Here is a 13,771-nt window from a genome sequence, read left to right on the forward strand (position 1 = left end):
ATGCGGTGCAGCGAGCTCATCAGAAACAGAATGGGTGAAAAGTGGCACGAGACACACTGGTGCTCTATAGATGTATTCAATAACTCACAAGATGATATCTGACGAAACCGCATATGAACGCACATAACCTGACTGTCGCCAATGGTGACTAGATTTTATAGTCGCAATAAATAATTGCTAATATGAAATCTGTGGAGTGGTTAAAAAATTTGTTTTAAATGACTTAAACCTAAGTGTATGTACATTTCTGACTTCAACTGTATACACAGAAAAATAGTCAAATCTTTGAAAATGGTCATTATTGAAAGGTCTAAAAACCAAATGGCACATTAAAGGAATATTCTGGGTTTAAGTACAAGTGAAGCTGAATCTACAGCATTTGTTGGATAATGTTGATTACCACAAAAAAATAATTTTCTTGTGATCTTGTGATCTAATATTTAAAAAAGCAAAAATTGAGGTTACAGTGAGGCACTTACAATGGAAGTGAATAGGGCCATCTTTTTGAGTGTTTAAAGACGGAAATGTGAAGCTTATAATTTTATAAAAGCACTTACATTAATTCTTCTTTTAAAACTATTTGAGCTGTAAAGTTGTTTAAATCATAATTTTTACACTAGTTTTAGGGTTTGTTGACATTACATTGTGATGGTTCTCATCGATTCTCTTTTGTTCGGTATCTCACTATAGGTAAACACCTCAGGCGTGGCCAATTGTGGAAGCACCAATAACACCCCGTCTGTCAGTTGACAGTCCAATCATAGTGGAGAGGGAGTCCCACCTCCCTAATATAAACCAGTGCCATGGGTGCCTATTTCATTCTCGTTCTCTTCCCCTTGAAGATCACAGAGGACTCGCAAGTGGTCGCTTAACAGTTCATCAGGTGAGCCATTCAGGTACGTCACAGAAAGCAGCTGTTCTTTTTGCGAGAATATTTATTGTCAAAGTGAATATATTTTCTGCTGTATTTATATTGTTTTTCTCCAGTGTGAACCAGCGCATCGAGGTGGGTTTGCTTTTTTCTGTGGAGTTTTGAGTTATAGCTTTTATCTCTCTGGCACATTGTGGTGGTGTGACATGGTGGGAACTGATCTGTGTTATTGTGAATCTCAACCTACGTACGTCAAGAGGAGCCGTCCAGAGCTGCGGCCACAGCATGGGTCTCGCCATTTTGGGTGAAGGGGCTATTTGGCTCGGCCTGTCTGAGAGGGAGAAGACAGATTTCCTTGATGCCCCGGTGAATTAAGAACCCAGACCAGGCCCCCGCGGCCCCAGCAGTCAGTGCAGGGAGGGGCACAGCTGAATCAGCCCCAGCCGAGAAGCAAGGCTTCTTTCGCGGCGGCCAAACATCGCCCTTCAAACAAGGGTTGTGCCTCTGGAGGACAGCCATCAGGGTTTTTAAGAGGTCTCCGTCCCATTCTGGATTTGCGGAACCTAAACAAACACCTCAGAAGGTACAAGCTCAAAATGCTCATGCTCAAAACGTTCTCTCAGTTTATTCGTCCCAGAGACTGGTTTACGTCAGTCGATCAGAAAGACATGTACTTTCAATGTAGGCATCTACCCGTCACACAGAAAATTCCTAAGATCTGCCAATCAGGGAGTAGCTTGCGAATTTTTGGATAGTGCCTTTCCGACTTTCATTAGCACTGAGAGTCTTCAGCAAGTGTGTGGACAAAGCACTACCGCCACTGTGATTAACGAGTCTGAGTGTCTGGTTATATAGACAAGCTACTGCTCTGCACGCCATCGTGGCAGCAAGCGGAGATGGATACGAGAATGATGGTGTCTCATTTGGTGAGTTTGATATTCAAAATAAATGAGACAAAGAGCTGTCTGATGCCCTCACAGGAAATAATTTATCTGGGTCTCAGATTGAACTCGGATCAGTATCGAGCGTTACGGTCAGAGGAATGCATCGGATTGATTCGTGGTTGTTTTTCCTTTTTTCAGAAAGGTAAAGAAAAGTCTCATTCAGGTTGTCTACACCTACTGGGTCTGATGGCCTCGACGGTGTCAGTCATTCCTTTGGGACTACTGCAAATTAGAGAGTTTCAGCATTGGATTGCAGAGCAGCGCTTATGTCCTTGCCGTCACTTAAATCACAGAGTGCTCTCAATCACTGGAGAATTTCCTTCAAGTGGGAACCTCTTTGGGGGCGGTCTCTGAGGAAAGTGTTGACAACAGATGAGTCACTCACAGGTTGGGGCGGGGTGTGCGAAGGCAGAACAGTGAATAGGGTTTGGCCTGTGTCACTACAGTATGCACGAATAAACTTTCTGGAGTTACTGACAGTGTTTCTAGCATTGAAACACTTTGTACAGTTCCTTCAAGGCAACCATTTCCTAGTCAGATCAGACAACATGACAGCAGTGGCATACATAAACAGACAAGGGGGCGTGTTTACAGGGGCTACACAGCCTGGCACAAAAGTTGATTGTGTGGAGCAGTGCACACTCACTCATTGCGGGCGACGCACGTTCCAGGAGCGATGAATATGGGGGTTGATCTCCTGTCCTGGGGGAATCCACTTTATGGAGAATGGAGACTTCACCCTTTAGGTGGATGGTCTAAGCTGTGGGAGAAATACGGGCGAGCTGCCGTAGATCATTTCGCATCACACGAAAACGCTCATTGCCCTCTATTCTTCTCTCTGCTGAAAGTAAGTTCTCCTATGGGTGTATAGACAGTCTAGCGCATCCTTGGCCAAACACGCTACTTTATGCATTTCCTCCACCGAGTCCGATCATTCCAACTCTAAAAAGAGTAAGAGAATATGGCCATTCAGTCATTCTGATTGCCCCGGACTGGCTGGCGAAACTGTGGCTAAAAGAGATAATTAAACTTTTGTGTGCCCAGCCTTGGCCGTTCCTGCTGCGCAGTGATCTCCTGTCGCAAGCGCAGAGGGAAATATTTCACCCTGCCCCAGACCAAGTAGCTCTTTGGGCCTGGTCCATGAGAGACTAAATTTGAGTGTCACAGATTTATCCCCAAGGGTGACTGAAATGATTCAGAGAATGAGGGCTGCTTTAAGGTGCTCCGTGTATGATCGGAAATGGGCTGTGTTTGAGCAGTGGTGTGCACACAGACACATTGTTCCATTTTTATGTTCAGTGGCAAGATAAAGGCAGTTCCTTTTCTACAGTAAATGTTTATCTCGCTGCCATATCGACTTGTCATGTGGGAATTGACACGAATACGATGGGTCAACACCCGCTTGTTTGCAGGTTTATGAGGGGCGCAAGGCATTTGAACAGGGTGTCAAAACCAATGGTTCTGTCACAGGATCTGTCTGTGGTCCTGAACGCACTCTCTCAGCCTCCATTTGAGTCAGTTGAAAGTATAGAATTGAAGCTCCATTTGTTAAAGGCAGCTTTATTATCGGCCTTAACAAATGTGAAGCAGGTTAGTGAACTACATGCTTTGTCAGTTCATCACTCTTGTATCCACTTTGCTGTGGATTTATCTAGAGAGTCACTTAAAATGAATCCAGCCCTTGTGCCTAAATTGAGCGACTCAACGCTCAACTGTAAGCTGGTGGATTTGCTAACTTTTCATCTGCCGCCTTTTTCCTCGCTAGAGGACGAGCGGCTTCAATGTGTCCAGTTCATACTCTACTCCAGCTCATTCTACCAGAGGCATGGCTACCTCGTGGGCACTGTTTAGGGGCATTTCAGTCCAAGACATTTGTGTGGCTGCGAGTTGGGGCATCGCATCACACTTTTGTCCGATTTTATAGATCCATCATTGGCTCATTCAGTTCTTGGTGTGGGTGCGCAGTCTGCCCATGTGTAAAAAAAAAAATTTTTTTTTAAATAAATAAAAAAAAAAACATTTAAAAGCAAAAGTGTGCCTTTTGTCTTCCCCATCCTTTCTTTTAGAATTTGTGGTGTTCTTATATTTTGGACACCACAAGTTGGTTGACTGGTCTGCTTCGGACAACATATCTGCAATACGGAAGTTATCCCATACAGAGATACAGAACGAATGTTAGAAAGAGAACTCTTCCCTCCTTGCAGTTCTACAAAGAGATATGCGGAGAATGAAGTAGGCACCTATGGCAGTGGTTTATATTGTGGAGGTGGGACTCCATCACTGTTGTGATTGGTCAACTGACAAACGGTGTTTTTTGGTGCTTCCAGGATTGGCCACGCCCGAAGCATTTACCCATAGTGAGATACCTCATTCCTGTAATCAGAGAACCGGGGTTACGTGAGTAACCTAAAGTTTTTGCTTTTATGCCACAATGCTGATGATTGAGCATAACTTGTATTGAATATTCCTTTAAATGTATATTAAAAACAAATATAATCTGATATTCGGATTCATTTATTTTGGCTTCGATTTGGTCACCTTGTGCAGCATTTCGCTTTCTGTGATAACAAACGAATTATTTAACGCTCCGAACAGGGTTTACACACCTTTTAACCAAAGAATTTACAAGACTTTTTCAGTCGTTCATGATTATTAGATAATAATTTTTATTCATTTATATAGTCTGCACTCACAGAGAGCAATTTCGAGCCAATTAAATATTTTAGAGCCTCAAGTATAACTTAATAAACGTTATAGTTTTTATAGTTTCCAGTCCGCCTCCGATGACGACATCGAGCTTTACGCTGATAACGTAATGTGTTTCATCAAAAAGTGCGTGGAGGACGTGGTTCCGACCAGAACAATACGGATCTATCCGAATCAGAAACCATGGATAAATAACGATGTTCACGCGGCACTTAATGTGCGGACCTCCGCTTTTAATTCCGGGAACACGGAGGAGCATAAACAAGCCAGTTATGCCCTCCGATAAACTATCAGAACCGCAAAACGCCAGTACAGGAGCAAGATTGAAGGACAGTTTAACACCACCAACTCTAGAAGCATGTGGCAGGGAATTAACATCATCACGGACTTTAAAGGGAATAAAAACTCCGCCATAAACACCGCTGCCTCTCTCCCAGATGAGCTAAATACTTTTTATGCTCGTTTTGAGGGAAATAACACCGCCCTCGCGGAGAGAGCTCTCGCGGCTGAAGCTACAGAGGTTAGTTCACTCTCCGTCTCTGTAGCGGATGTAACCCGATCCTTCCGACGGGTGAATATCCGCAAAGCCGCGGGCCCAGACGGCATTCCGGGCCGCGTCAGAGCGTGCGCAAAGCAGCTGGCTGGTGTTTTTACGGACATTTTCAACCTTTCCCTCTCTTTGTCTGTAGTCCCCACATGCTTTAAAACATCCACCATTGTGCCTGTTCCAAAGCAATCAAAAATAACTTGCTTAAATGACTGGCGTCCTGTTGCTCTGACCCCCATCATCAGCAAATGCTTTGAGAGACTAATCAGAGATTACATCTGCTCTGTGCTGCCTCTCTCTCTTGAACCGTTGCAGTTTGCTTACCGCAACGACCACTCCACTGATGATGCCATTGCATCTACAATACACACTGCTCTATCCCACCTGGAAAAAAAGAACACTTATGTGAGAATGCTGTTTGTAGACTAAAGCTCAGCATTCAACACCATAGTGCCCTCCAAGCTAGATGAGAAACTTCGGGCTCTGGGCTTAAACAGCTCTGCTGTGCAGCTGGATCCTGGACTTCCTGTCAAGCAGACGCCAGGTGGTTAGAATAGGCAGCAACATCTCATCACTAACCCTCAACACTGGAGCCCCGCAGGGCTGTGTTCTTAGCCCACTCCTGTACTCCCTGTACACACATGACTGTGTGGCAACACATAGCTCCAATGCCATCATTAAGTTTGCTGATGACACGACGGTGGTAGGTCTGATCACTGACAATGATGAAACAGCCTACAGAGAGGAGGTGCACACTCTGAAACACTGGTGTCAGGAGCACAACCTCTCCCTCAACGTCAGTAAGACAAAGTAGCTTGTGGTGGACTTCAGAAGAAAAGACAGAGAACACAGTCCCATCACCATCAATGGAGCACCAGTGGAGAGAGTCAGCAGCTTCAAGTTCCTGGGTGTCCACATCACTGAGGAACTCACATGGTCCATCCACACTGAGGCCATTGTGAAGAAGGCTCATCAGCGCCTCTTCTTCCTGAGACGGCTGAGGAAGTTTGGAATGAACCGCCACATCCTCACACAGTTCTACACCTGCACGGTAGAGAGCATCCTGACTGGCTGCATCTCCGCCTGGTACGGCAATAGCACTGCCCACAACCGCAAAGCACTGCAAAGGGTGGTGTGAACTGCCAGACACATCATCGGAGGTGAGCTTCCCTCCCTCCAGGAAATATATACAAGGCGGTGTGTGAAAAAAAGCTCGGAGGATCAGAGACTCCAGCCACCCGAGCCATGGGCTGTTCTCACTGCTACCATCAGGCAGGCGGTATCGCAGCATCAGGACCCGCACCAGCTGACTTCATGACAGCTTCTTCCCCCAAGCAATCAGACTTCTGAACTCTTGATCTCCCACGATCAAAATACATCAGCACAGCACTTTATTACCCTTACTCTTATATCTCACACCGGACTGTCATAAATTATATTATATTCTCTCTTAACAACTGACTATCAACCGACAGCCTGAATGTCAATACAGTACAATACTGTACATTCTATATATACTTTTTTATATATTTTTATTTTTATTGAATAATGTGTATCTATATAGTGTGTATTGTATACTGTACAGTGTATGTTATTATTTGTATATTGTTGAGTGTAATTATGCGTATATCAGATGTTTCAAGTGTGCTGTGTTAATTTGATGTTATTATAAATTGGTACTGTCTCATCACTGTCACGACTGCTATGTTGATTGGAACTGCACCCAAGAATTTCACACACCATTGCACTTGTGTATATGGCTGTGTGACAATAAAGTGATTTGATTTGATTTGAGTTCTATATTCGTTATCACATGAATTCTCCATGTAATTCTGTTTATTTCCATTATATTTTCAGGTCTGGAAATCACAAATTTTAAATTCACTAATATTTTATATACCCTGATATTCCCAGGTTTTCCATAACCATGGGAACCCTTTCCAGGTTGTTGCATTATGCCTGGTTAGAACATTGTTTAAGAGGTAGATGGCAACCACATGAGCATGCAGTTATGACAGAAATAATATGTTATGGAGAGATGGGCGCAGTTACCTGAAGCAGTGGTGTCTGATAGTGTCCCTGCATCCAAAGATGAAGAGCTGGGGGCCTGACCAGACAGACCCAGACTCTGCAGACCCAGAGCACTGCTGCTGCTGCCTGTAGAATCAACAAACAATCACGTCAGAGACCTGCACATGCACTAACGCCACATAAACCCCATATTAGCAATACAATGTTTTTGGGTTTGATTATAACATTTATGTTTCAGTGCATTAAGAAGAAACAGTAACCTTGCTGGTCTTGTTGCAGACTGAGAGCAATAGCGAGTTCCACCATGGTCTCATCATCAGCATCTGGGGGGATGTCCAACATGGGTGGAAAGCCTTCTGCCCCAGCCAGTAGAGCTTCCAGAGGAGAGGGATTCCCATTGTTTACATTCTCTGCCGTCTCCAGAACCATGGACTCAGACTACACATCAAATAAAGAGAGAGAGGGGGATTACAGAACAACTGCCTTCTTTAGAAACAGTGAACGAGAAACAGACTTGTTTTAAAGGAACAACATCCACTGCTTTTGATAAATATTCATTATATACAATGAATACAACACAGCAAAAACAGCTAAAGTGCACCTGGGTAAAACCTATTTTGAATTAAACCTCAAAGTTCAGCATCAACAGCCAAGATCCTTAAACATTAGGCTATGATTCCCCTATTAACACTTGGGCAAAACTCACCACCATCTCAAAGTCTCCATGGTCCACTTCGCTTTGCTCTTGACTCTCCTGTCTGCCACCTTCCCCTCCGGTCATATTGGAGGGCTGCATCTTCTCATCAGCATCGTCATCATCATCATCATCTTTATCTCCTAGAACATTGAAGCACAGTGAATCAGAATGCATCTTTTTTCTAGACAAGCCTGAACATGTGATAATTAAGCCAATAATCTAAATGCTGAAAGGTGCCGCTTGTACCCATGGGTGTGTTGGAGCGTGGTGGAGAAGGCAGGGTCACATGTCTGCGTTTGTTTCTGGGTCTCAAAACTCTAATCAGAGCCTGTTTACAAGCAAAGCTCACAGAGGTGTCCTGTAGAGACCAGATAGATGATAAATATTTGCATAACTATAAATTTGTAAAGACACTGACTGCACAAAAGTAAAATGTATTTCTTGCAAAGACAAAAGGACACATACAGGGCAGAGCAGCATCTGCATGTAGATTTTGGAAGCCACATTGATGTAGTCCAGCTCACAGGTGCAATAGCCATGAATGATATCTACCAGTGCATTGACTGTGGCTTCAATGTGTGTTAGACCTTAGAGATAAAAGAACTGTCAGTTTCTTGAAACAATCAACGTATGAACTCCGAATGTAGCTCAAATCAAAAAGTCTTGGCTAGGGTTAGGGTCTTGGCTGTGTACCTGGCAAACAGGCAGGCGCAAGAAAAGCATTCCTGGGTTTAAGAGCATGAAGCTTCCAGAAGTTAGTGACCAGCTGCATGATGAAGCTACAGCTCTCAGTATCGGCTTGTTTTAGCCCGTCCTTCCCATCATCACCTACATCTTAACATAAAATACAATAAAATGAAGTACATACAGTAAGTGAAAGGGAACCACTATGTAGAAATAGATAATAACATCTATACGCAAAGTAAGCCTAAAAGCATTAAGCGTACCAGTGTCTGATTGAGGAAGCCTGGACTCAGTGAAGTGCACAAGGTTGTTGGGTCTCATGATGGCAATGGAGCGGGCTGTGATCACCAGTCTCTGGAACACATCAGGGTCCAACTCCTTTCCTTCTTTACTGCTGCTGTTCAGACAGTACACTGCATTGCTCAGCAGAGACTGATCCTGCACACACATTCAGCACATTTAGAAATTGAAAGGATTCATGTTTAGCACAGGTTCAGACCTAATTTGCAGCATTGGATTGCATGTGTACCTTGTGGTTGTGGTAGGCTGTGCGGCTGGTGTGCAAGCTTGCCAGAAGTCCTTTGGTCTGCTGCTGTACTCCAACAGGAGTGGGGATGGACAGGAGGAGAGTGGCCAACTCTAGAGCGGCAGCTTTATTTTTCTCCTGTTAATGTAAATTTCACCTTAAAAATTGACATTTTTATAGACAAAAAGAAAATTGTAGAATGTATAATGACAGCAAAAAGTAGGGTTGTCACAATGCCAACATTGAGACTACAGTAGTCAATCCCAATACAAGTGAAACTTGATGATCTCTAAATCAATTTTGATACCAAAGCTTAAACTGAAATGACATTTAACACTTTATTTAGAAAGTTTGTATGAATATTAACCAATTAAACTACTGCTCACCACATTTTCCTGGTGTGCTTCCTTCTCTCATCATTTATTCACCCTAATGTCATCTCAAACTCATATGATTTTCTTCCGTGGAACACAATAGAAGATATATTAATGGTCTGTTTGTCCATACAATGCAAGCGAATGGTGACCAAATTTCTAAGCTTTAAAAAGTATATAAAGGCAGTGTAAAGGTAATTCATAATACTCCAGTGGTTTAATCCATGTCTTCTGAAGCAATCCTATCGGTTTTGGGTGAGAACAGACCAAAATGTAACTCCTTTTTCATTGTACATCTTGCCAAAGAAGTCTCTAGGAACAATCATGATTTCAAGCTCGATTGTACTTCCTAGCTCTTGTCAAATGCGCAGAGCCCTAGATGGCTCTACAGGAAGTGTAACTGAGCTTGAAATCATGATCGCCAACGAGACAACAGGTGTCAAGATTTATATTGAAAATTTAGTTATATTTTGGTCTGTTCTCATCCAAAACCAATTGGATCACTTCAGAAGGCAGATTAAACCACAGGAGTCATATGGATTTTATACAGACTTTATGTCCTTTTTAGAGCTTGAAAATTTGGTTACTATTCACTTGCGTTGTATGGACAAACATACATCATATCTCCATTAAAATATCTTAGTTTGTATTCTGTGAAAGAAAGTCATACGAGTTTGAGACAACATAAGTGTAAGTAAATGAGAAAATTATAATTTTTGAAACAGCTTCTTTAAGTCACGTTCAAACAGTAGGCCTTCATTACTTGCTGTAGGGCAGACGTTAATAAGTGGGCACTTGTCATAATTGACAAATCCTACTGTGGATTCACCATAATAAGGTTTTTAACTTTACCTGTGAACCAAATTGAGACGTGAACCGAACTGAGACTAATGATACTAATTATACCACAGAATTATTTTTTAATTTTTAGATCAATATGGTACCCAAACACCGGCACCTTTGACAAACCCATCACAGCTTTTACTTGCCTTTTCACCAGGAGAACCCAGAGCAAAGCAGCTCTCTAGAGCTTCTAATGAGCTAACCACCAACCTACAGATCAAACAACAGTTAGATCGAGAAAACAATGCATATTATATTAAAAATAACATCATTCCATATTAAAACATCAGTTCTACACCATTCTCAAAACATTGTCATTATCAATCCATAACAGTTTCAATCATTAAGAACGTTAAAGATAAACACATGTGATTAATTATTTCTTTATAAAAGCTGTAATTTGTCCTGCATGTTTTACATAAGAGCAAGCTGAGTATGACTGCTGTCTCTCGCACATACATGTACACACGCACGAGCAAACCACCATGCACACAAGCAGAGAAAGGGTGGTTACTAACCGGTCCAAGGCTGATAAGGACTCAGTTTCACAACTTTTTTTTATTGTTTTAGGGAGCAAAGAAAAAGAAATATGTGTGAGGATCACAGAAAAGAAACGTGTAAAAATGATTTGTATGTGAAACACAGGAAATAAAAGCATGCAAGCATGAGGTCATTACAATGGCAGCCATGCATTGACACCTCACCCTCCAACTTCCTTCTCATTCCTCTGACCATCTTTTCAATTACATTAATTGATATCAATTACTATAATGAAACAGTCTTTTGTGACAATAATACACATTTAATGTAGTATATAAATAGTGAAATGAAGACAACGACAAATAAGGCAGAAATGTGACAGAACTAGTGCTTGTAATCAAGTAATATGTTGAAGAATAGGAGAGCGCACAGGGTTAAGAGACAGGTCTACCTCTCCAATATAGTGCCACTGGTTGCAATGGGGCTGGTGACATCACTTTCTCCAGTGCCGTTGCTCTGGTTGAGGTTGGGGCTGCACACGTTGTTGACTCCAGCTGAAGGGAAGTCCTCCGGGGGCTCGTCCGGCCAGCCAAACTGCTCTTTGGTTTTGCCGTAGATTTTTATGGAGTCCAGCATGGTGACGCCAGCCGGGTCAACCGAAGCACCAACTGAAATACAAGCCAAAATATACACCAGCTAGTTATTTCATGAGGTAGAGCAAAGTTTCTTAGAAACTGGTCATGCTGCAGTATTTTAGGAAGCTTAAAATGGCTTAGAATATTCAGGAACGGAATACTAGTATACTGCACATTATACTGCCTACTATTTTTTTTAAATACAGAATATTTGATATGTTACATACAGTAGTAGTACACATACTGTGGTAGTATGCTATCTTAACATAACCTGTTTATTGGGCTCTTACTGAAAATTGAGAGCTTCTTGTCAGCCTGCAGGGCTTCCTCACGTGTGAAGGGAAAGTCAAACCAGCGGGAGCGTGTCAGGTTCAACTGCATGGTGCGTCCAAAGATCTCAATGTAGGAAGGAGCTCGCTCAATGGCCTGAGTGCCAACCTGTACCCTCATTCCAGTCATCACCATTGAGTTGTTGTTATTCACTACTTCCACTGTAAAACCTCCAGGCTGTCAGCAAGAACCAAGACAAATGTCTCAAAAAGGTACAAAAAAAAAAAAAGCAGCTTAAAGGCTTTAGAAACCTGTGTACTGTCAATTATGTTATGGCTGCACATTTTTTTTTACCTTTGTGTTGGCCACATACATCCCTGTAGAGTTTAGTCGGTGTTTGATCTGTTGGCCGTTGTAGACCTGTAGCAGGTCATTGCCTCCAAATTCCACCTCCGTCAGCTGTTGGTTGTGCTCGAAAAAGTCCACGGGGAAGGTGACCTGACTGGATGTGCGTGTGGCTGATAAGATGAGGGAAAGCACAGAGAGGCACATAAATTATAAATATCACACAATCAACTCTAAACAACATGTTGTGATTAATTAAAATAAATGTGGTGTGACTCACTGGCAGTGGCTGTCTTGCGTTTGCGGACCGGTTTCATGATACTGATCACACTGCTGGGCTGCAGGGAAGGCTGGAGCCAATAGGATGTGTTCTCTACATTGGCCATGTAGATGCGCAGGCTGCCGTCTTCACACAGCAGGATCATGGTGGTGCGCTGTTGCTCGTTGCTGGCCGTGTGACGGATCGCAACCATGTCCTGAATCTGAAGGGTAGAGAGGAGAATAACTTAAATTTCAGTCTGTTTCTCACACAAAGCTGTGTCATGGCTTCAGAAGACATAGAATATAGCACACAATTTGTATGGATCACTTATGATACACTATGTGGCCAAAAGTTTGCAGACACCATATGTGCTTTATGAATGTAATTTAAAAACCACAGGAATCAATTCCCCCTTTGCTGCAATAACAGCTTTCACTCTACTAGGGAAGACTTTCCACTATAGTGTAGTAAAGTGGCTGCAGGTATTTGCTACCATTCAGACACAAGAACATCAGTGAGGTCAGGCACTGATGTTGGGTGATGGGGCCTGGCTCACAGATCCAATTCACCCCAAAGATGTTCAGTGGGGTTTAGTTCTGGAATGTGTGTAGGCCAGTCAAGTTCTTCCACACCAGACGCAGCAAACCATTTCTTTATGGAACTTGCTTTGTGCACAGGAGCACTGTCATGCTGGAATAGAAAAGGGTTCTCCCCACACTGTTGCCACATAGTTGGAAGCAAACAATGTCCTAGACTGCCATTGTATGGAGTAGCATTATTTTTTGTCTTCACTGTAATTAATGGAGTAACCAAAATCGTTGATTAGAAGGTGTCCACATACTTTTAACAATAAAGAGAAATTTGATGGTGCAATATTAAGAAGAAAATCATATTGGTATAGAACGATATGAGGGTGAGTAAATAATTACATTTTTTGTTATTGTTGGGTGAATTATTCCTTTAACTTAGCACTATAAAACCCTGGTAACTGACCTTAGCTTTTGCAGGCAGAGTTTTGATTTCCTGAATGAGGAACGTGTCCGGCTTCACCATGATGACCAGAGGGATTCCTGTGGTCTGCTGCACACAGCACACCAGACCTGGGTGGTTCATCACTTCTGACCACTGACAGAGTGCTGGAGATGTCTTACTGCCTCCATTAGAACTGCATATGCACAAGAATCACAAACAGAAAAACTTCCATAAATATAAAAACACTTTAGCGAGGGTTACAATATAAAACCATAAGTGTACTTTTTCAGTACAAAATGTAGAAAGAAGCCCTACCCTTTGACATTGATGGTGAAGAGCTTCTGTGTTTCCAAGTTGCCACGACTCACTGTGGCAGCAAATGACTTGCCCTGACTGTAGCTGAAGAAGAGCATCTGCAGGACGTGGGAGTAATACACTGAGACTCCGCCTCCGGCCACCTGCCCATTACTGTCCTGCAGAGAACAACACACAACACACTCAGCATGGCGTCACACTCAAAATAATCCTTTTAGTATATAAATTTCTATAACTGGGTGTATGGAGAAAGGAAAGGTATCAACTGA

The 13,771-nt window shown here is 42.6% G+C and overlaps 1 protein-coding gene across 6 annotated transcripts in view; it reads right to left on the reverse strand.

The window, feature by feature from the left end:
• LOC127419701 (E3 ubiquitin-protein ligase UBR4-like) overlaps positions 1–13,771 on the reverse strand; it is a 92,335-nt gene that overhangs the window by 28,503 nt on the left and 50,061 nt on the right. For 5 of the 6 annotated variants that reach the window (XM_051661336.1, XM_051661335.1, XM_051661332.1 and 2 more), the window contains 16 exons: positions 13,503–13,660; positions 13,209–13,380; positions 12,234–12,435; positions 11,963–12,126; positions 11,629–11,845; positions 11,155–11,371; positions 10,742–10,774; positions 10,370–10,433; positions 9,010–9,144; positions 8,744–8,918; positions 8,490–8,630; positions 8,262–8,383; positions 8,043–8,154; positions 7,806–7,936; positions 7,360–7,537; positions 7,121–7,225 (listed from right to left, as the gene is read on the reverse strand). In XM_051661336.1, coding sequence (XP_051517296.1) covers positions 7,121–7,225; positions 7,360–7,537; positions 7,806–7,936; positions 8,043–8,154; positions 8,262–8,383; positions 8,490–8,630; positions 8,744–8,918; positions 9,010–9,144; positions 10,370–10,433; positions 10,742–10,774; positions 11,155–11,371; positions 11,629–11,845; positions 11,963–12,126; positions 12,234–12,435; positions 13,209–13,380; positions 13,503–13,660 — 2,326 coding nt within the window. The remainder of the gene's footprint in view (positions 1–7,120; positions 7,226–7,359; positions 7,538–7,805; positions 7,937–8,042; positions 8,155–8,261; positions 8,384–8,489; positions 8,631–8,743; positions 8,919–9,009; positions 9,145–10,369; positions 10,434–10,741; positions 10,775–11,154; positions 11,372–11,628; positions 11,846–11,962; positions 12,127–12,233; positions 12,436–13,208; positions 13,381–13,502; positions 13,661–13,771) is intronic. The other variant, XM_051661337.1, reaches the window with a different exon arrangement.

The sequence above is a fragment of the Myxocyprinus asiaticus genome, chromosome 29 (genome assembly GCF_019703515.2).
Source record: "Myxocyprinus asiaticus isolate MX2 ecotype Aquarium Trade chromosome 29, UBuf_Myxa_2, whole genome shotgun sequence".
In the NCBI taxonomy this organism is placed as follows: Eukaryota; Metazoa; Chordata; class Actinopteri; order Cypriniformes; family Catostomidae; genus Myxocyprinus; species Myxocyprinus asiaticus.